This window comes from Herpailurus yagouaroundi, unplaced genomic scaffold (genome assembly GCF_014898765.1).
Source record: "Herpailurus yagouaroundi ecotype Mexico unplaced genomic scaffold, PumYag 165, whole genome shotgun sequence".
Lineage (NCBI taxonomy): Eukaryota > Metazoa > Chordata > Mammalia > Carnivora > Felidae > Herpailurus > Herpailurus yagouaroundi.
In genome coordinates this window covers 13,804,344-13,826,351 of record NW_024412406.1, presented here as the reverse complement: position 1 = coordinate 13,826,351, position 22,008 = coordinate 13,804,344, and the positions used below count along the sequence as shown (strand labels likewise).

The following is a 22,008-nucleotide window of genomic DNA, read 5'->3' as shown; positions in this document are numbered from 1 at the left end:
AAAAGTTGAATTAGATTGGCTCTTAGTGAAAAATGCCTGCCAGCTAGATAAAAACTCTTCCTTCTTTTTGTCTTTCTTTTTCTTTGTGTTTTAGTTAGTGTAAGAAGTGGCAGAATACTGAGACAAATAGAAATAAGCAAAAATTAAAACAGTAAAAATGGGCAAATTATCCCGGGGTTTGTCCAGACTAAGTAGAGAAAAAAATTGAGACATACTGAATTATGGATTCATTTCTCTTTATAGGGTAGCTAAATTGGGTTTGTGTTGGTAGATGAAAGACAAGGAATATCAACATGAATTATTTATTAGATATAAGTGCCTGTTGTTAGTAAGTATGCTGTTACTGCTCAGGGGTCTGTGGAAAAAAATGTTTCACTTTACAGAATATAAATTAGATGACCCTTTCGCATTTCCATTTTATGTATGATTTGTGATAAAACCTTTTTCTTTTTCAAAGGAGACTTCCCTTTGATAGATACAAGAAAGACATTTGAATTATTTAAAATATGGAATTTATTTTTGCTCCTTTTGAATACATTGTAAAAAAAAGTTCAAATTGTATAAAACAGAATACAGTGGGTGATGAGTCTCTTCCTTCCCACAGATCCCTACACCCTTCTTTATAGAGTTTCTCAAATGGGCATTAAATAGTTGAACCCTCTTTCTTATTTATTTTCTACCTGAAACTCTTTAGAGACATGTCCTTTAGTAATGTTCAAATTTCCTAGGTTGCAATATTTATGAAACTTTAGGATCTGGATCTTTTACCTCAAACTCTAAATATTTGGGGATTTTCCTAGATATTTTATTGTTGATGATCTCTCATTTAATCATACTTTGTATGATTCAGCCTTCTCAAATTTATTGAGACTTCTTCTAAGGCTCAGCATATAGTCTAACTTGGTGAATAGTCCATGTGCATTTGAAACGAATTTATAATTTGCTATCGTTGGGTGCAGTGTTCTATGCATGTAAATTAGGGCGTTTAGGCTGATAGTGTTATTAAAATCTTCAGTATGCTTATTGATTTTTTCTTTTGGCCTTTTTCTTTCAGTTACTGAGAGATGCATGTTAAAATCCTCAACTAAGATTATGAATTTGTCTTTTTCTACCTTTATTTTTGATAATTTTTGCTTCAGGTATTTAAAGCTCCAATATTAGGTACACACAGATGTCTTCATGAAGAATTTATTCTTACATCGTTTTGACATGACCCTCTTTTTCCCTGGTAATAATCCTTGATCTGAGGTCTCTTTTGTTTGAGATATTAATATAACCCTACCAACTACTTTTTTCTAATTTTCTTTCAAACTATCTGTATATTTATGTTTAAAGAGTGTCTATTGTGGGGTGGCTGTGTGGCTCAGTCAGTTAAGCGTCTGACTTCGGCTCAGGTCATGATGTCATGGCTTGTGAGTTTGAGCCCCGTGTCGGGCTCTGTGCTGACAGCTCAGAGCCTGGAGCCTGCTTCAGATTCTGTGTCACCCTCTCTCTCTGCCCCTCCCCTGCTTGTACTATGTCTCTCTCTCTCTCTCTCTTTCTCTCTCAAAAATAAACACTAAAAAAATTTATTAAAAAAGAGTGTCTACATAGATCAATGGAATAGAATAGAAACCCCAGAACTAGACCCACAAAAGTATGGCCAACTGGGGCGCCTGGGTGGCGCAGTCGGTTAAGCGTCCGACTTCAGCCAGGTCACAATCTCGCGGTCTGTGAGTTCGAGCCCCGCGTCGGGCTCTGGGCTGATGGCTCACAGCCTGGAGCCTGTTTCCGATTCTGTGTCTCCCTCTCTCTCTGCCCCTCCCCCGTTCATGCTCTGTCTCTCTCTGTCCCAAAAATAAATAAACGTTGAAAAAAAAAATTAAAAAAAAAAAGTATGGCCAACTAATCTTTGACAAAGCAGGAAAGAACATCCAATAGAAAAAAGACAGTCTCTTTAACAAATGGTGCTGGGAGAACTGGACAGCAACATGCAGAAGGTTGAAACTAGACCACTTTCTTACACCATTCACAAAAATTAACTCAAAATGGATAAAGGACTTGAATGTGAGACAGGAAACCATCAAAACCCTAGAGGAGAAAGCAGGAAAAGACCTCTCTGACCTCACTGAGAGCACCTGAGATTTTGAGACCATTTTGCGACTTCAGGTTGAGTGGCAGTGAACTCAGGAGCTGGAGCAGTCCATTCACCCTAAAATTTCTCTTTGGTCACATCCTTTTCAGCAGTAGCCTGCTTCTTTTTTCCAGTTTCCTCAAGATCTCTGTAGAAGTAGAGATCGGGCATGACCTCCCATGGGTGTTCACAGGAGATGGTGCCACACGTGTGTAGAACTTCCTGGAGCAGTGTCTGCCACATCTTACCCAGAAGAGTTCCAGGCAGAGGCAGGTAGCAAAGATAAAGCCTTTAAATTGGAAAAAATAGCAAGAAGAGAATACCAAAAGTATGAGAAAAATATGATGGAAAGGTAGTGGGAGTAATGCATGTGAGGCAGATTATGAAGGGCTATGTAAAAAGTGGTAAGACTTTGTTTTTTTTTCTAAGTTTGATGGAAATCATTGGAACATTTTGAGCAGAGTGACATCAGAACTATGTTTAACAGGTTCAACCTAGATGCTATCTATGGAATAGAATGCATTGGGAGCAATAGAATCAGAGAGCCCAGTTATGAAACTATTGAGGTAATATAGACTGGAGATGTTGGCTGCTTAAACTAGGATTGAAGCGGTGGAAGTGATGATGTGTTTAGATTTGGATATATTTGAAGTTAGAACCAAGAACCAAGAGAACATGGTGAGGAATTTTTTTAGGTTGTGAGAAAAAGAAAGGAGTTAGAAATTATTTCCGTGTTTTTGGTCTGAGCAGCATGGTAAATGTTGGTACCATTTACTGAAATGGGAAAAATTGACAGAAGAGGCAGGTTGAAAGAAGGTATATATCACTGCCCTTATTTTATATATGAGGAAACTGAGGAATAGTTAAAGAGTTTTGATAAGCTTTGGGCTAGAATCCTGGTTGCCTTGTTGCTAGCTCCAGATTTCTTCTAAATAAGTGTCTCGATGTTTTGTTATTAGTTTTACTTGCATGGTGAAAAATCATGTTCATTTTAAAATTCTTTAAAAAGAAGAGCTTGAGCAAGAATGTTTTAAAAGTCTTTGAGAAATTACATTTTTTCTAGGATGGTAGTGGTCAAAGAACGTAGCACTTTGCAGATATTGAGTAATTGTTTGCTAGGTTCAGTCTTATCTTCAACCTTGACATTATCATAAAACCATGTATCTGTCTTGTATTTAAGATAAATTGCATGAATTGAAAATTGCGATTTGTCTTTCAGAAAGTAGTGGTTAAGACTAGGAATCTTAAGATCTACGTTTGGAGTCTATGTCTGCCTCTTATGCTCTGCATAGCTTTCAGTGAATCACTCTAACATTCTCAGCCATAGATTTCTCATCTGTGAAAATGGAATAATACCTACTCATTTCCTATAATTAATGTGAAGATGAATTGAGATCATGTATGCTTAGCATGTGTGCTAGCATACAACTACAAATCAAACATGCAATTAAAGTTTATGGAGTCTGAATCTCAATATAGCCACTATGAAATATTCAGAATTGAAAGAAATTTTGTAGTAGACAAAGTTTGTATGAAAATTCTATACTTAAACATGTTACCTTTTCCAAAATTATTATGTATATTAACATACATTTATAAAGAATATATTACTGGAGGGGCGCCTGGGTGTCTCAGTCGGTTGAGCGTCCGACTTCGGCTCGGGTCACGATCTCACGGTCCGTGAGTTCGAGCCCCGCGTCAGGCTCTGGGCTGATGGCTCAGAGCCTGGAGCCTGCTTCCGATTCTGTGTCTCCCTCTTTCTCTGCCCCTCCCCCATTCATGCTCTGTCTCTCTCTGTCTCAAAAATAAACATTAAAAAAATTAAAAAAAAAGAATATATTACTGGAGATAAACGTTTGTGTTTACAGGTATTGGTTTGCCTTGAAAAAAGGTTATCATGTGGCTTTCAAATACAGCAGCAAAACTGATAACTTCATGGAAGAACAAATTGATCAGCATAAAGAAGTTATAGATAGAATGACTGATTTGAGCATGCTCAGGCTGTTTGAGACCTACCTGGAAGGCTGCCCACAGCTTGTTTTGCAGCTCTACACCCTTCTGGAACATGGTCAAGCAAATTTCACTCAGTGTAAGTCTTTCCTCACACCCTATGTTAAATGAATACACTGAGATCTTGTGTCAACTACACAGCTCTTTGGCAGGTTTTAGAATTTTTCTTACAGTTTTTATTTTTAGAATTATTCTTTTTTTTTTGAAAAGAAGTACATTGTGGAAATATCAAAAAGTATATGAAGACATAGTCTCTCTCTCCCTTATTCCCATTCCTTCTCTTCATCTGCCCAGAAAGGAAACTATTATTGTCAATTTTTTGATGATTCTTTCAGAAAAATTTTTAAAAAGCCTATATCCTTTTTTCCTATTGTTTCTTTTACAGAAATGGTAAACATAAAAACTGTCTTTGCTTTTTGAACTTAACAGTATGTGTTGGAAATCTATCCATATCTGTACAGCAAGAGCTCCCTCATTCATTTTTATTATCTGTATAGGATTACAAATTATGGATGTACAATGAGTTATTTAACAAGTCCCATATTTACATTAATTTAGGTTGTTTCTAATATTTTACTATTGTAAAATTACAATGAGTAATCTTATGTAGTCATCATTTTGCATGTGTGAAGTTTATTCATAGGGTAACTTCTGGGAATTTCCAGAATCTGGTATTTCCATTAAAAAAAAAAAACCTTTTTAGGTATTTAATTTAGATATTAAAAAAACCTACTTGGGGGCGCCTGGGTGGCGCAGTCGGTTAAGCGTCCGACTTCAGCCAGGTCACGATCTCGCGGTCCGTGAGTTCGAGCCCCACGTCAGGCTCTGGGCTGATGGCTCGGAGCCTGGAGCCTGTTTCCGATTCTGTGTCTCCCTCTCTCTCTGCCCCTCCCCCGTTCATGCTGTGTCTCTCTCTGTCCCAAAAATAAATAAACGTTGAAAAAAAAATTAAAAAAAAAAAAAACCTACTTGGTAAATAATAGACCCAGTTTTCAATAATGACTATTGTTCTGTGCAGACATGGATTCATCTCAGAGGAACAGATTATCATCTTCCCTGGAGTTCTTTCTGTGGTAGAGTCACCCATGAGATCAGTTCATTCTCCCAGGCTTCCCGTTTCTGGTTTCCCATAAACCTTTAGACTTCAGCCCTTTTTAATGTTTTTACCTTTGATAGTAAGAGATCGAAGAGAACCTACTTATGAGACATTTTATTCCTTGTGATACAAAGACTTTGTGGGTTTTGGCTTAAAAGTTCTATATCATATAGTTCCTGAAGCTGGAAGATCAACATTTAGAACTTACAGCCTATATTATGGTGGATCTTCTGATGATTTTGAGTAGTACATAGCATCCAGACTAGCAATGGGTTCAAATGACAGCTAGCTCTATGTCACGGTTCTATCCTCATCCTTTAGTTTCTTCATGAAGTAAGAAGTTGAGGTATTAGGGGGCGCCTGGGTGGTGCAGTCGGTTAAGCGTCCGTCTTCAGCCAGGTCACGATCTCGCGGTCTGTGAGTTCGAGCCCCGCGTCAGGCTCTGGGCTGATGGCTCAGAGCCTGGAGCCTGTTTCCGATTCTGTGTCTCCCTCTCTCTCTGCCCCTCCCCGTTCATGCTCTGTCTCGCTCTGTCCCAAAAATAAATAAACGTTGAGAAGTTGGGGTATTAGTAAAAAATAGCAAAAATGAGAAACCTAATTGGCTAACAGTGGAATTAGCAAATAAATTATTGTACACTGTTAGTATAAAAAATGATATATAAAAAAAAGAAATAGTACTTACAGATAACTTTTGATGACAAGAAAGTAATTCTAAAATAAAATTTAGGCAAAAAGCAGTTTATGAACTTTTCTATCAGCATACTTTTAAGGATACAAAGAAATCATTATATAAAAATGTCTGGAAGAAAATATGCAAAAATGTTAACTGTGGCTGCTTCTGGGTAGTAGGATTATGAGTGATTTTATTTCATCTTCTTTATACTTTTCTGAATTTAAAAATTTTCTGCAGAAATCACATGTTGTTTTGACAATCAGGAAGAATAATTCAAAATGTAAAAAATAATCAGGTTATATATAGAAGTACTTCAGAAGACTGAACATATTCTTTATCTTTGCACTTTCCTGAAATTATACTAAAAAGGAGAGTAAAGGAGTAAAAACAATATAAACCCACAAGGACAAAGAGAATGCAGAGTAGAATAGCAGATTAGAAATATCAACAAATGTTTAGAAGATGGAAAGCAGATGGAAAACTCAGATTATTTAAATAAACCCTACCACTGAAAGGCTAAATTACTTGAATTAATCCCCTCTCTTGAAAATATGTAAGACAATTGGATAAATATTTTCAAAAGCCTTCCTAAAGCCATAAAACAATCTGATACCACAAGCCAAAATATGTGAAAGTGGGAACACAGCAGGGTTAAGTAAGACTTTGAAGGCATACCTGGAGGTTTTAACCAAACCTATAAATAATAGATTCAGTTTCAATAGCTTCCAGTGTGTGGAAGACTGAAGACAAAACTCAGAGTCCTCACAAGGGAAGGACATCTGGTAGAAAATTCTAATCTGTAAAACTGGTATTCCAAAACGTACCCTCCTCAAGATAAAAGTGTGAAGTTACTTACCTCCCTCTCTACTTTGAAGAGACAGCAAGGAATATTGCCTGGCGCCGAGTAGAGAAGGTAAATATCACACTGTAACAATTGTGCAATCAAAATTCTCACCTTTGGTTAGTCCAAAAAACAGAACAAGATGAAAAACCCCCCAAAAACAAACCAATAAAAGCCTATAACCTATGAATATAGGTTAAAGTGGTCCCAGACTGATAGTGACCCTGTCTAGCACAAACAAGTATAAATCCTCCCTGGAGGAATTCACTTTCTCTTAGGCCTCAAATAATTTTCACAGTTTTCCAAGGAGAATGAATGTTTTACAATAATTTATAGCACCAGAAGGAATAAGGCATCATGAGTAAGAATCAGCAGAAATAGAAAAAAATGTATGTAGTAAGGCTTTAGATATTGGAAATTAATGGTTGCCAAATATGTATGACATACATCCTATTATGTTGAAAGAGGTAAATGATGAACTTGAAAATATGGAATAGGAAGCTATAAAAAATGAATTGTGTAGGGGTGCCTGGGTAGCTCAGTCGGTTAAGTGTCTGACTTCAGCTCAGGTCATGATCTCCCAGTCTGTGGGTTTGAGCCCCATGTCAGGCTCTGTGATGACAGCTCAGATCCTGGAGCCTGCTTTGGATTCTGTGTCCCTCTCTCTCTCTGTCCCTCCCCTGTTCATGTTCTGTCTCTGTCTCTCTCAAAAATAAATAAACATTAAAAAAATAAAAAAAATGAATTGTGTATTTGACAAAAGAGCAGAATTTTTGAGAATTAAAAATTTTAAGAATTGAAAATGAAAACTTAGCAGATAAGACACAACTGTATCGACAATTAGTGAGTCAAAGCTAGATCAGAAGAAATTATCCAGATTATAGTTTACAGAGACAAAGAGATGGGAAATATGTAAGAGATATTAAGAGACATGGAAGGAGAGATGAGAAGGTCTAATATACATCTGAACAGAGTCTGGGAAGGAGAGAGAAAGAATGGAACAGAGGCAATATTTGAGAAGTTAATGGCTGAAAAAATTTCAGAACTGATGAGAGTCACTTACCTACAGATTCAGGAAGCCCTTTATCTCACAAGCAACTAAGTAGAAAGAAATTCATACCTTAGCATATCCCCACTAAAGGAAATTCCAAAGAATGTACTTCATACAGAATGGAGGTGTTCTGAAATGCAAGAAGGAATAAAGAGGAAAGAAAATAGTAAATATGTGGGTAAATCTACATGAAGATTGTATAAAAGGAAAATAATACTATGTGGTTAAGAGAAAGATAGAATGAAAGTATAAAACAGCAAAAATGTGTAAGTCCGGTAAAAGATAATGAGCTAAAGTGTTTTAAGTTCCTTGTGTAGTCCAGAAAAAAGGTAAAGCAAAGGTAGATCTGGGTTTTTTGAAGTGTAAAGCTAAAACATTTAGAAAGACCCTATTTAAGAAAAAGAATGTAATATGTAAACAAATTAGGTATTGTGTTAGTCTGTGTAGGCTTCCATAATAGAATTTTACAGCTTAACCATCAGAAATATATATATTTTTTATAGTTCTGGAGACAGGAAGTCTAAGATCAAGGTGCCATTTGGGTTGGTTTCTGGTAAGGCCTCTCTCTTTGGGTTGCAGATGGCCACCTTCTTGCTGTGTCCTCACATGGCCTTTCCTCTGTGTGTGGCGAAAGTTCTCTGGTGTCTCTTCTTCTTCTTATAGGGACACTAGTCCTATCAGATTTGAGCCATGCCCATGTGACCTCATTTAATCTTCATTACCTCTTTAAGGCACTATCTCAAAACAGAGTCACACTGAGGGTTAGGGCTTCACCATATGAATTTTGGAGGACCACAGTTCAGTCCATAAAAGGTATGAAAGTAGACATTTAAAAAAAATTTTTTTAACGTTTATTTATTTTTGAGACAGAGAGAGACAGAGCATGAACGGGGGAGGGTCAGAGAGAGAGGGAGACACAGAATCCGAAACAGGCTCCAGGCTCTGAGCTGTCAGCACAGAGCCCGATGCGGAGCTCGAACTCACGGACCGCGAGATCATGACCTGAGCCAAAGTCGGCCGCTCAACTGACTGAGCCACCCAGGAGCCCCGAAAGTAAACATTTTTAAAAAATAAAATAAATTGTAGTAAATTACAGATATAAGAAAGGTGACAAATACTATAAATTTCATAAGAGAGAAAAAAGTAATATGTTTTTATTATTTTGATACTCTTCTAAATTTTTTGGCATGTACTCTCTGACTGACTTGATTTGATAATCATTTTATAATATTTATGGAGAGAATAGAAAATTTCAATCTGATTTTTAGCATAGTTGATTGAAATTTGTTTTTTATTTTAACTTAGAAAAGCTTAATTCAATGTCACAGATTATTAATAATATGCATAGTTTTTTGATTTTGTTAAATTTGGGAAAAACCCTGGCAATTTTGTCAATAATGTGCTATAATATCAGAGTATATAAAATTTTTTTAGATGAAGTAACTAATTTTAAATATTGTGTGAATTGACAACATTAGTTTATTGTTGATGGCTCAGTAAATATTGAGAGTCTTAGGTTTTCTTCACCGGTGTCAATAATGTCAAATCAAAAAGAAATTAATAAGGATCTGTGTATGTGTAATTGGGCAAGGGCATTTCAGACTGAGAGAAATACATAGGCGAAGACATGGTTTGGCAAAGACAAGGAATTCAGTTTGGATAGAGTATAATACAATGTTACATTAGCTAAATTACAAGAAAAATATGTTAGAGCATATAGATTAGTAAGAAATGGGAAGTAGTGTCAAACTAATAATGTCTACTGGATGAGGCAAGATCATCGTGCCTTCCTGTTACATAGTCAAAGGCCTGTTGATGGCAATCTAGTGAAGTGTTAAAATCAGGCAAACAGAATTCTAGCTCTGTCACTTACTAATCTTAATTATTGAAACAGATCTTATAAACATGTCCCTCAGACCTACACTTAATGTATTCTCAACTCAATTTCCCTTTAGCCAGATCTCCAAAATGACCCACAACTACTTCAATACAGCAAGGGAAAATGTAAGAGAGAGTAAGTAGGGGTAGAGACAGGAATTTTAATCAACTTCAATTAAAATGTTTTATTTTCCTGAATCTTATAAAAATATATGACAAAGTGAACACATTGCTAGGGCTTTGCTAGGCTTGGAAGGAACCTGGGCAAGTGTGAGTCCCTGAAATTTAAGCTTCATTACCATTGTTGTAAATCCAACTCTGAGGTAGAGCATTAACTTATAACTTTGATATATTTGATATGCATATTGTGATTTGTAGTGAAACCACCAAAGAATAAAATAGCATATCACTGAAGGATGTGGGTTATTAGATTGAAAGCATGAATAAAAATGGGCATACCAAGCCCATCATTATAACATTCAGAGAAGCAAGAATAAAGATAACTTTCTGTAAGATTTGAGAGAAAAAAAAAGATTACTTAAGGATAGAGAAACTGAATGGCATTGAAATTCTTAACCCTAGTACTTGAAATTAGAGCTTATAGAGCAATGACTTTAGAATTTTAATGGAAAACATTTTTAAACACTCAATTCTATTTCTAGCAAAACTGTGTATCAAATTTGAAGGTAGAGTAAAGACATTTTGAGGCATACATGGTCTTAAAAATTTTTGCTTAGATGCAGCTTCTCTCAGGAATATCTGGAGAATGCTTGGTAAAAACATGGGAATAAAGCAAGAAAGAAACATGAGAACAGGAAACAGAAGTCAACACCGAAGAGAAGTGAAGGGAAGTTCTTGGAAGGCAGGAAGCAAACCTTGGGAACAACCACCTTAGACCAGGAGGATTATATTCTTAAAAAAATAAGAACTGATAGATATACATATAGGGGAGTTTTATTAATTAATTTGAAGATTTTCCTAAGAAATATTAATACAGTTATAAAAAACTAAACAAGTAAAGGAGCAATGGGCAGTTTTAAAGGAAAGAAAATATAATGAACATAATACTTGGCTGAGCAGTAAAAAAAAAAAAAGCTCTACTTGTGTAGTTATAGTAAGATAAACACCGAATATAGACTTTTACCAAAAATTGTGATGTTACTCTGTTGGGCAGATGGAGGGAGAGGAAAATGCAAGGAGCATGTGCCTATATGTGTATATGTGCTAAGTTTTCCTCTTTCCAAATAGAAAATCAGTAAGCACTGTCTAAAGCAGATAAATTATGAAATAGAATAGGTGTGTTTTATTTGTAAATATGGCAATAAGTGTCAGAAGAAAAACTAGAAATTGATAGTGATTTCTTCTGGGGGTTGCGACTGAGAAGTGAGGAGGCGGGTAGAACAGGGTATTTTTCTTATAAGTTTTATAGTACTTACTGACTTAAGTTATATATGTGTATTAATTTGTTTTTGCTTATTTGTTCAATTGTTATGTATATGTATTTGGTAGAAGATAAAACTAATTAGAAAAAAACAAAATTTAGGGGAAAGAGATGCTTTAATTAAAATATGTTTGAATTAAAGAAGAAAAAAAAAGTCCAGCTAATTGTGTGGTCCAGAGTGGAATATGCTAAAACCAGGAGGGTAGATGAAGGCATTTATAATCATCATAATCCTCTTTAATAGGTCAGTTTATTTTAAGTCTGCTTTTTTATCATAATATATAGACCTCCAATGAGGCTAAATGGGAAGGAATAGCATTCTGTAGTCTGCTTTAAATTCTAATTCTCTAATGTCTTTGCTTTCAGTTCTGTTAACGTTCCCAGCTTTGGCAATGGGGCTAATGGCATACCTTTTTACAGTAGTAATGAACTTACTCTTCTGTTACTTGTTGGGGGAAAAAAATGGGACAAAGATGTCAAACCTATAGAAATTTGTAAGTTTTAGAATATATTTGCTCATTTGACTCGTCTTATAGAAATGGAAATTAAGCTTGTTGATACCTTATACTGACATTAAATTTTCTGTTTAACATCCCTCTTTTCCTCTTTCCCTTCCTACCCCCATCCCCCATCTTGATGTCTCTTGGAGAATTAGGTATATGTCCAAGGTCAAAGCCAAAAAGACTGGGAAGACTAGGACTGTAACTGTAGTCTCTTAGAGAACTTCTAGAGTGTGCAGTTTTCAACTTTTTTTGTTGTTGTTGTTGTTGTTGTTTTTTAATTTATTTTTGGGACAGAGAGAGACAGAGCATGAACGGGGGAGGGGCAGAGAGAGAGGGAGACACAGAATCGGAAACAGGCTCCAGGCTCCGAGCCATCAGCCCAGAGCCTGACGCAGGGCTCGAACTCACGGACCGCGAGATCGTGACCTGGCTGAAGTCGGACGCTTAACCGACTGCGCCACCCAGGCGCCCCTAGAGTGTGCCGTTTTCATTATATAAGTTGCTCAATAAGATTTGTGCAGTGAATTTATTTAAAATTTTATAAAGCAGTCTAATATAGCATTTAAGTAAACCAATTTTGGAACCCTCAGGCAGATTTAGCTTCAGATCTCTGCAACTTGCTAGCTGTGTGACTTGAGTCAAGTAATATATATATTGTCTAAGCATCAATTCTTTCATATGTAATATGGGAATATTAATTTCTACTTCAAAGATTAGATGAAATGAATATATAAGGTACCTGACATGTTTGTGGGCATGCGTATATACAGATAAAGCATGTATGGCATATAGTAATTTGATATTGCTATTATTATTCCTATAACAATATATGTTTTTATTTTTTGTTTTGTAGATGCTGCCATCATGGTTTCTTGCTGTGCTATTTCTTGGTCGACTGTTGATTATCAAGTAGCTTTAAGAAAATCCTTGCCTGATAAAAATCTCCTTAATGGATTCTGTCCTAAACTCACATACCTCTTTTACAAATTGTTTACATTATTATCTTGGATGCTGAGTGTTGTACTTCTTTTGTTCATAAATGTTAAGATTGCATTATTTCTGTTGTTATTTCTTTGGTTTTTAGGGATATCGTGGGCATTTAAAAAGCAAACTCAGTTTTGTGCTTCTATAAGTATGGAATTCTTATACAGAGTTGTTGTTGGATTCATACTTACCTTTACATTTTTTAATATTAAGGGACAGAACACCAAATATCCAATGTTCTGTTATTATATTGGAAGGGTACTGGTCACAGTGGGGATATTAATTGTGTTTTGGGTTTGCCCAGTCTCTATTTTTAATTCAGACTATTTTATACCTATCAGTATCACTATAGCTCTTAGTCTGGTCCTTGGAATTATTTTTCTTATTGTTTATTATGGGACTTTGCATCCAAACAGAAATGAAGAAACAAAACCTGATGAAATTGATGGAATAGCAGCTGAAAGAGATTGTAGAATGAAGTATTTTCTAATGGAATAGCTATTCATTTATGAGATCTGTTTTTTTATTTTTTGTTTCATTGGTTAGTAAAGAAAATGTCATATGTATGTGTTGTTTCTTATTTTTGCCTCCTTCCTGCCCCCCCTTCCTTCGTACCCTCTTTCTTCCCTCCCTCTCTCTTTCTTTCCTTTATTTTGAGATCAGTTTTGGTATATTAACTATGAATATGAGAGAGTATTGTAATATTTTATTATTTAAATTAATTTCTCATTGGGCTTTAAAGATCTTGAGTACTCAGATACGTTTCCCTATTGCCTGGTAGAGTTGCCAACTTGACCTGAATTGGAAGAAATGTTCTGGTTCCCCCAAATCAGAAGCCTGGAATTGAGCTTCCCTCCAATTTTCCCCTCACTGTTTCTGAACCAAAACTAATGCTTCTTGTGGAGAACTGCAAAGGGAGGAGAAGAACAGAATGCTCATTTTTCCTTCCTCTATTTTGTTGATTCAGTGCATATATTTTGAGTTTGGGACAGATTGGGTAGAGGGAAAGGGAATGGAAAGAAAGAGGAAGAAAGCAAAACATAAAGTTTACCATTGTTAAATGCACAGTTTAATCGTGTTAACTAGCATTCACCTTGTGCATCTCTATAGCTTTTTCGTCTTGTAAAACTGAGACTCTTTTCCCATTGAACAACTTCCCATTTTCCTCTCTCCAGCCTCTGGGAACTATAGTTCTATTTTCTGTTTCTATAAATTTGAAACAGGTATCTACTTTAGATACCTCATACAAGGGGGATCTCAGAGTTTTTGTCTTTTTGTGACTGGTACATTTTATGTAGCATGTTGTCTGTTGTGCTGTGTGACAGGATTTCTTTCCTTTTAAAGGCTGAGTAATATTTTGTTGTATGCAGATGCCACATTTTCTCTGTTTATCCATCACTGGGTTGCTTCCATCTCTTGGGTATTGTGAATAATGCCATTGTGAACATGGGTTTGCAAATATTTCTCCAAGATCCTGCTTTCATCTCTTTTGGATGTATACCCAGAAGTGGGATTGCTGGATCATATAGTAAACTCTATTTTTAATCTTTTGAGGAATCTCCATACCATTTTTTGATAGTGGCTGGCTGCACCATTTTATAGTTCTACTAATAGTATACTAGGGTTTCTTCCAGTTTCTTCATGTCCTCACCAACATTTTCTATTTTTTCTATTTTTGATAGCGGCTATGCTAATAGGTGTGAGGTGATAATCTCATTATAGTGTTGATTTGCACTTCTCTATTAGTGATGTTGAACATCTTTTTATATACCTGTTAGCCATTTGTATATCTTCTTCAGGGAAATGTCTGTATCTGATAAGGCATTAATATCCAGAATGGAGGAGGAACTACAGCTCAACAATAACAAAACTAAAATAGCCTGATTAAAAAATAGGGAAAGGACTTTAACCAAATCATATATTAATAGTTTTTTGCATTACTCCTTACAGTAAGAAGTAAATTTTGGTCCTAGGAGTAAATAGGACAATAAGATTACGTTGAACTTCTGGAAATAATCAAACTTTTTCCATCAGATTCTCTTTTCTTTTTCAGTTTCTTACCTTTTCTTTTCCTTGGGTCAGCTGTTAATGAATGAGTCCTCAAACAATAGCCTTCTCTAATACCAGGAGAAAAAATTTCCATTTCCACATTTAGTCTTATAACTTAAAAATTTTTTTTAATTTATTTTTGAGAGAGAGAGAGTGCGTGAGAGAGCGTGCAGGGGAGGGACAGAGAGAGAGGGAGACACAGAACTCAAAGTGGGCTCCAGGCTCTGGACTGTCAGCACAGAGCCGAACACGCAGCTTAAACTCATGACCTGAGCCAAAGTCGGACGCTCAACAAACTGAGCCATCTGGGCATCCCTAGTCTTCTAAATTAATGTAAAACTACCGTATAACTTTTGGGATGAGATTAAACTTAACTGGATACAACACATTTTAACTATGAAAGCTATTTGAAAACAATAAGTAAATGTTAAACACTCACTCTGCCCAGCATTCTGTTAGGTATTGTTCAGGGTAAAAACAAGTGTATAATAGAGTTCTGTTCCTTGAAAAGGTTATATACTGAAGCATTTATAGAAACTGATGAGTTATCTTTCAGAATGTTTAATGTTTGCAGTTTTCATTTTATAGTAAGTGAAACAAAATATTGACTAACAAAAGTGGTTATATTTATAGAGTATATAAACTCAGTATCTCCATTGAGAAAGATAGGCAGTGTGGAAAAACCTTGCAGGAACTAGAGAATCTACAGTTTACTTTGGGCACCTAATCCTTGTATATGTGAATACCACTTATTGAATATCTCCCCATCCCTGCATGTTTGGTGCTATGTATACATGTATGTTTGAGAAAGTGAAGTTGGGAAAAGAAGTTAGGCCCATTTAGTAGCACTTTAATCAGAATCTTTGAGTCATTTTAAAAGACACACTTTGAGGCATAAACAGAAAGTGCTCTTTATTCCTTTCTGGTGATTTGAATACTCATGTGTTATCATTTCCCTTCAGCCTAGAGAACATCTTTTAGCATTTTCTGTAGTTTAGGTTTGTCGATGATGAATTGTTTTCTTTGATCTGAACATGTCTTTTTTTTTTTTTTTAAAGTTTATTGATTTATTTTGAGAGACTGAGAATACAGTGTGGAGCCCGATACAGGGCTTGAGCTCATAAACTATAAGATCATGACCTGAGTGGAAATCAGGAGTTGGAGGCTTAACCAACTGAGCCACGCAGGTGCCCCTTATCTCAACATGTCTTTATTTAAAAAAAAAAAAAAAAAAATTTTAACGTTTATTTATTTTTGAGACAGAGAGAGACAGAGCATGGACGGGGGAGGGTCAGAGAGAAGAAGACACAGAATCCGAAACAGGCTCCAGGCTCCGAGCTGTTAGCACAGAGCCCGACGCGGGGCTCGAACTCATGGACCGCAAGATCGTGACCTGAGCTGAAGTTGGCCGCTCAACCGACTGAGCCACCCAGGCGCCCCTCAACATGTCTTTATTATTCCTTTGTTCTTATATTTTTTTCTGGATACAGAGTTCTGGGTTGACAGTTTTCTTTTCCCCTTATGCATTTTAAAGATTATTTTGCTAATTTCTGGCCTCCATTGTTTCTGATGAGAAGTTAGTTATCATTCAAATGATATCCCCTATATGTAATTGGTTGTTTTTCTCTGGATGTTTTTAGGTTTTACCTTTAGTGTTTTGTTTGCAGTAGTTTGACTATTGTGTTTATGGGTGTAGTTTTTCTTTGTATTTATCCTAATTGGGGCTCTCTGTGCTTCTTGAACCTGTAAATTTTAGTCTTTTACCATATTTAGAAAGTTTCGAGTCATTATTCTTCACATATTCTTTCTGTCATTTTACTTCTCTTCTTGGACTCCATTGACACATGTGTTAGACTTATTGATGTCATCCCACAGATTTCTGAGAAGCTCTGTTCATTTTTTTTCCAATTTATGTTTTCTGTTCTTACTGGATTTGTTTTCAAGTTCGTTGACTTCTTCCTTCATCTTAAATCTACTGTTAAGTTCATCCAATGAATTTTTTTAAAATGTTTGTATTTATTTTTGAAAGAGAAAAAGAGAGAGCCAGCATGTGAGGGGGGAGGGGCAGAGAGCAAGGGGGACAGAGGATCAGAAACGGGCTCCGTGCTGATAGTAGAGAGCCTGATGTGGGGCTCAAACTCACAAACCATGAGATGATGATCAGAGCTGAAGTTGGATTCTTAACAAAGTGAGCCACCAGGCACTCCCATCCAATGGATTTTTAAAAAATTTCAGAGATTTTATGTTTATGTTCTAGAATTTTCATTTTTTATGGTTTCTATTTCTCTGCTAAGATTTTGTATTACTATGAGCATGTTTCCTTTATATCCTTGACCATAACTGTAATAGATGCTTTAAAATCCTTGTGTGTTAATTTCAGTATCTGAGTCATCTCAGGTGTGGTCTCCATTGATTGCCTTTGCTCTTGAGTACAGGTCATATTTTCCTGTTTTCTCATAGGTCTACTAATTTTTTTGCGTGTCCTGGATGTTATGAATGATGTATTTTAGACCTCCCTTGATCATGTTTGTTTTTCAGAAGAATATTTTTTTTTCTTTTAGCAGACAGCTAACCTGAACTTCAAACTCTGAACGGTCTTTATTTGCTTAGCCTTCATTGTGCTGATTGGATTTTGCCCTTCTATATATTTTTCAGAGTCAGAGAATTAGGAAGACTATTTAATATATGGAGTAAGGCTTACTTTCTATTGGCTCTCTCTTTCCCTAGGATTTTCACCCTCACTTTTCAGCTGCTGTGGTCACTCCATACTCTGTCTTCTAGGCTTTAACCACTAAGACTTCAGGTTTTCCATGTTTGTGTACTCAGTGTGTTGACTGGGGTCTATCCTTGCTCAGTGCCATTCTTTCTTATAAATGTTGACCCCCTCTTCAATGTCTGCTTGCTTTTTTTCCCTCAAGTGCTTTCAGGTAGTTTTTTTCTATATTTTGTGCAGAGTTCATAGTGGTTATTTGTAAGCGTTTTGTTCAGTAGGAGATACGGCCATCATTTTATTAATCAATAACAATTTTAATACTCTGTAATATATGCCATTCTTTCTGGAATATTTGCTTAAACATGATGTGTAAGTTTCTTTTAACATTTAATCTTCCTTTAGTCTTATGTACTTGACCCTCACAAAACCTCAGTAATATAGATATCATTTTTTTCCACTACTCTTTAGCTGGGAAACCATGACTTATAGAGTTTAAGTAACTTACCAAAGGTCACATAGATCAAATCTCATATATATATATATATATATATTATATATATATATATATATATGTTTTTTTACCTCAAGTCTATTTTGCTTTTTGTAGAACCACAAATTGAATAATTTGTTAATTGAATAATTTTGTTATTTGTTATTTGTTATTTGTTAATTCAATTTGTTAATTGAATAATTCAATTAACAATATATGTAATGGGAAGTAGCAATTTATGTAATGGAAAAATGTATACATCCATTAAAGAGCTTGGATATTAAATTCCCCACCCAAACATGGATTTAATATTTAGTTCATTGAACAAACATTTTCTCACTGACTTATAGACAAGTAACAAATAGGTAGATCCTGATCAGATGTTTTGGTTAGTCAGCAAGGTCTTAAAATGATTTTACTTTTATTCATTTTATCCTGTGTTTTTCTGTATCAGTTAGTCATGGCTTTTTAGCACTTTTAAATCTCCCCAAATGAATGTAAGCTTTTCTTAGAGTATTCTGTGCATATAAAAGACCTTTCAAAATTCAGAAAAAGCATAGGAATAATTATGAGCAGTACTCTTATAAAACAACACTTATATTTACTGTATTAGGTTTCTTCAGAGAAAGGACCAAGAGGAGATAGATAGATAGATAGATAGATAGATAGATAGATAGATAGATACATACATACATACATACATACATACAAGAGGAGATTTATTATAGGAATTGGCTCATATGGTTAAGGAGGCTGAAAAGTCCCATGATCTCTGTCTGCAAGCTGGAGAATCATGAAAGCCAGTGGTGTAATTCAGTCTAAGGCTGAAAGCCTGAGAATTGGGGGGCTAATGGTGTAATTATTCATCTGAGTCTGAAATCTTAAAACCAGAAATGCCAATATCTGAGGGCAGGAAAATATGGATGTCTTAGCTCAAGTAGAAAGAGAGCAAATTTGCCTTTTCTCTGACTTTTTGTTCTATTTAGACCCAGTAGATGATACCCACCCATGTTGGGGAGGACTTTTGCTTTACTCAGTTCACCAACTCAAATGCTAATCTCTTTAAGAAATACTGTCACAAACCGCCAAGAATAATGTTTTATTTAATAGCTATTTGGACATCCCTTAGTCCAGTCAAGTTGACACACAGAACTAACCATCACATGCACCTATCTGTATTCACATTTACTTCAAATTGAATAAAATGCTTCCCTTAGACTAGTGAGTGGTTCCCAAAAGCTGTGCATCAGAATTGCCTGGAGGGTACATTGAAACAGATTGTTGCGTACCATCCACAGAGTTTCTTTTCACTAGATCTTAGGTAGGGCTTGAAATTTGTATGTCTAAGTTCCTGGATGTTGCTGATGATGTTGATCTGCTTACACGCTTTGAGAAGCACTTGCTGACTTCCAAAGGCTACCGTTAATAACTAGTTGCAAAATCTCCACTAGAGGGCAATGGAACCATGGACAAATTGGATGTGCTGCTTAATAGCTTCCCTGGTTTATGCCATAAACTACAATATTGCTATAAGCCATGAGAATACCCAAGCCAAACATTAATTTCCTGTACAATATCTTGAGGCTCATTCTCAATTGTAATATAAATCAAAGCTTGTCCTTATGATTGTGGGGGTCAGAGATGTATAATGCAGCTCTAACTCTGGATGAAGCCCATTTAGTGATCATGATAAAGTAAAAGTTGGACTTCTTTAAGTGGGCATTTGCACATATACCTAGTAGTCTTTGAGGTTAAAAGGAACTATTTGTAGGGGCGCCTGGGTGGCGCAGTCGGTTAAGCGTCCGACTTCAGCCAGGTCACGATCTCGCGGTCCGTGAGTTCGAGCCCCGTGTCGGGCTCTGGGCTGATGGCTCAGAGCCTGGAGCCTGTTTCCGATTCTGTGTCTCCCTCTCTCTCTGCCCCTCGCCCGTTCATGCTCTATCTCTCTCTGTCCCAAAAATAAATAAACGTTGAAAGATGTTTCAAAAAAAAAAAAAAAAAAAAGGAACTATTTGTGGTTTCCCAAAGACTACATTTTGATAATAGGTTTAGTTTGTTATGGAGATAATGCCACACTAAAGTGGTATTGTTTTAAGACCCACCTTTTATTTTATGAAAGCGAGATCGAAGTACTTTTTAAAGATACTAAACTTAGTAGATTAAGTTTATACTAAACATGAACTCACAAAACATAAAGATCCACACAGTATATGGAATTTGTAATTTTTTTCTCCTAGATACTTGCTTTGATAGTAGACAAGGATTAGAGAAAAATCAAAAGATGTAGTCTGTAGGGCTGTTTTATATATATATATATTTTTTTTTTAATTTTTTTTTTCAACGTTTATTTATTTTTGGAACAGAGAGAGACAGAGCATGAACGGGGGAGGGGCAGAGAGAGAGGGAGACACAGAATCAGAAACAGGCTCCAGTCTCTGAGCCATCAGCCCAGAGCCTGACGCGGGGCTCGAACTCACGGACCGCAAGATCGTGACCTGGCTGAAGTCGGACGCTTAACGGACTGCGCCACCCAGGCGCCCTTGTAGGGCTGTTATATTTTTTGTTTGCCTGGCCTAGTACAGAACTTGAAAGCTGCCTTTAGTGCTGCTGTTATTAGTTTAAAAAATCATTTTTGATAGATCATGGCTGTAGACATAGACATCTTTCTAAGTAGGCCTCTTTCTTAGATTGACCCAGCGATTGCTTTTCATTGTATTGCAGAAATTTTGATTTGAAAGCCCAAAGACTTGAGTTTGATTCCCTGCTTTGACATTATTACCTATGTGACCCTGATGAATCATTTAATGTCTCTAAGTCTCAGTTTCTGTGTATGTAGAGTGAGAATTATGGGTAAAATAATTTGTTTGCATTTTCCAAGGATATGGAGATTAGTGGTAGTGGTGGTATTAGTGGTAGTTTGTCCTTTTGAAAAAAAAAATAGCTTTATTGAAGTGTAATTCACATACATTTCACCTATTAAATTGTATAGTTCAGTGTTTTTTAGTGTATTTACAGACATGTTCAACCATTACCACAGTCAATTTTAGAACATTTTCATCATCTCAGAAATAAACCCTGTACCTTTATCTATTAATCTTGTGATGGTTAATTTGTGTGTCAACTTGGCTGGGCCACAGTGCCCAGAAATGTGGTGAAACATTATTATGGATGTTTCTATGAAGGTGTTTTTGGATGAGATTAATACTTAAATAGATGGACTTTGAACCTCATCCAATCCGTTTCAAGGCCTGAATAGAATAAAAGACTGATTTACTCAAAGCAGGAAGGACTTTTGGTCTTTACGCTTGAACTACGTCATGAGTTTATCCTGGGTCTCAGCCTATTGGCCACTCTGAAGATTTTGAACTCACCAGCCTCCATAATTGTATAAATCAATTCCTTAAAGTAAATCTCCTTCTTTATATACACACTTTCTATTGATTTGTGTCTCTGGAGAACACTAATATAACCCTCCTCTCCCATCTTCCCTTCCACAGCTCCCAGCCTGAGGCAACCATTAATCTACATTCTGTCTACAGATTTCCCTATTCTGGATTTTCATATGAATGAATTATATAGTATCTGGTCTTTAGTGACTAGCTTCTTTCACTTAACATATTATTTTCACGGTTTATGTTGTAGCATGTACTAGTACTTCATTTCTTCTTTTTATGCAGAATAATATTCCATTGTATGAATATACCACATTTTGTTTATCTGGCTGTTCCTTAATGGACATTTGGGTTGTTTTCACTATTTGGATATTATAAATAATGTTGCTATGAACATTTGTACAAGTTTCTGTGTAGACATGTTTTTCATTTTTCTTGAGAATATACCTACAAGGGGAATTGCTGGGTCATATGGTAACTCTATGTTTAATTGTTTGAAGAACTGCCACTCTTTTTTTTTTTTTCAACGTTTATTTATTTTTGGGACAGAGAGAGACAGAGCATGAACGGGGGAGGGGCAGAGAGAGAGGGAGACACAGAATCGGAAACAGGCTCCAGGCTCTGAGCCATCAGCCCAGAGCCCGACGCGGGGCTCGAACCCACGGACCGCGAGATCATGACCCGGCTGAAGTTGGACGCTCAACGGACTGCGCCACCCAGGCGCCCCGAACTGCCACTCTTTAGCAGAGTAGCTACACCATTCTACATTCCT

General features: G+C 36.1%; 1 protein-coding gene across 2 annotated transcripts in view; it reads left to right on the top strand.

Annotated features, from left to right (window-relative positions):
• The window catches only part of XKR9 (XK related 9), a 36,961-nt gene extending 23,803 nt beyond the window's left edge, over positions 1 to 13,158 (top strand). The window contains exons 1-3 of one of the 2 annotated variants that reach the window (XM_040487628.1): positions 1,024 to 1,228; positions 3,982 to 4,202; positions 12,462 to 13,158. In XM_040487628.1, coding sequence (XP_040343562.1) covers positions 4,049 to 4,202; positions 12,462 to 13,090 — 783 coding nt within the window. In that variant the 5' untranslated portion in view covers positions 1,024 to 1,228; positions 3,982 to 4,048 and the 3' untranslated portion in view covers positions 13,091 to 13,158. Of the gene's footprint in view, positions 1 to 1,023; positions 1,229 to 3,981; positions 4,203 to 12,461 lie in introns of those variants that run through there. The other variant, XM_040487627.1, reaches the window with a different exon arrangement.
• Positions 13,159 to 22,008: the final 8,850 nt, after the last annotated feature.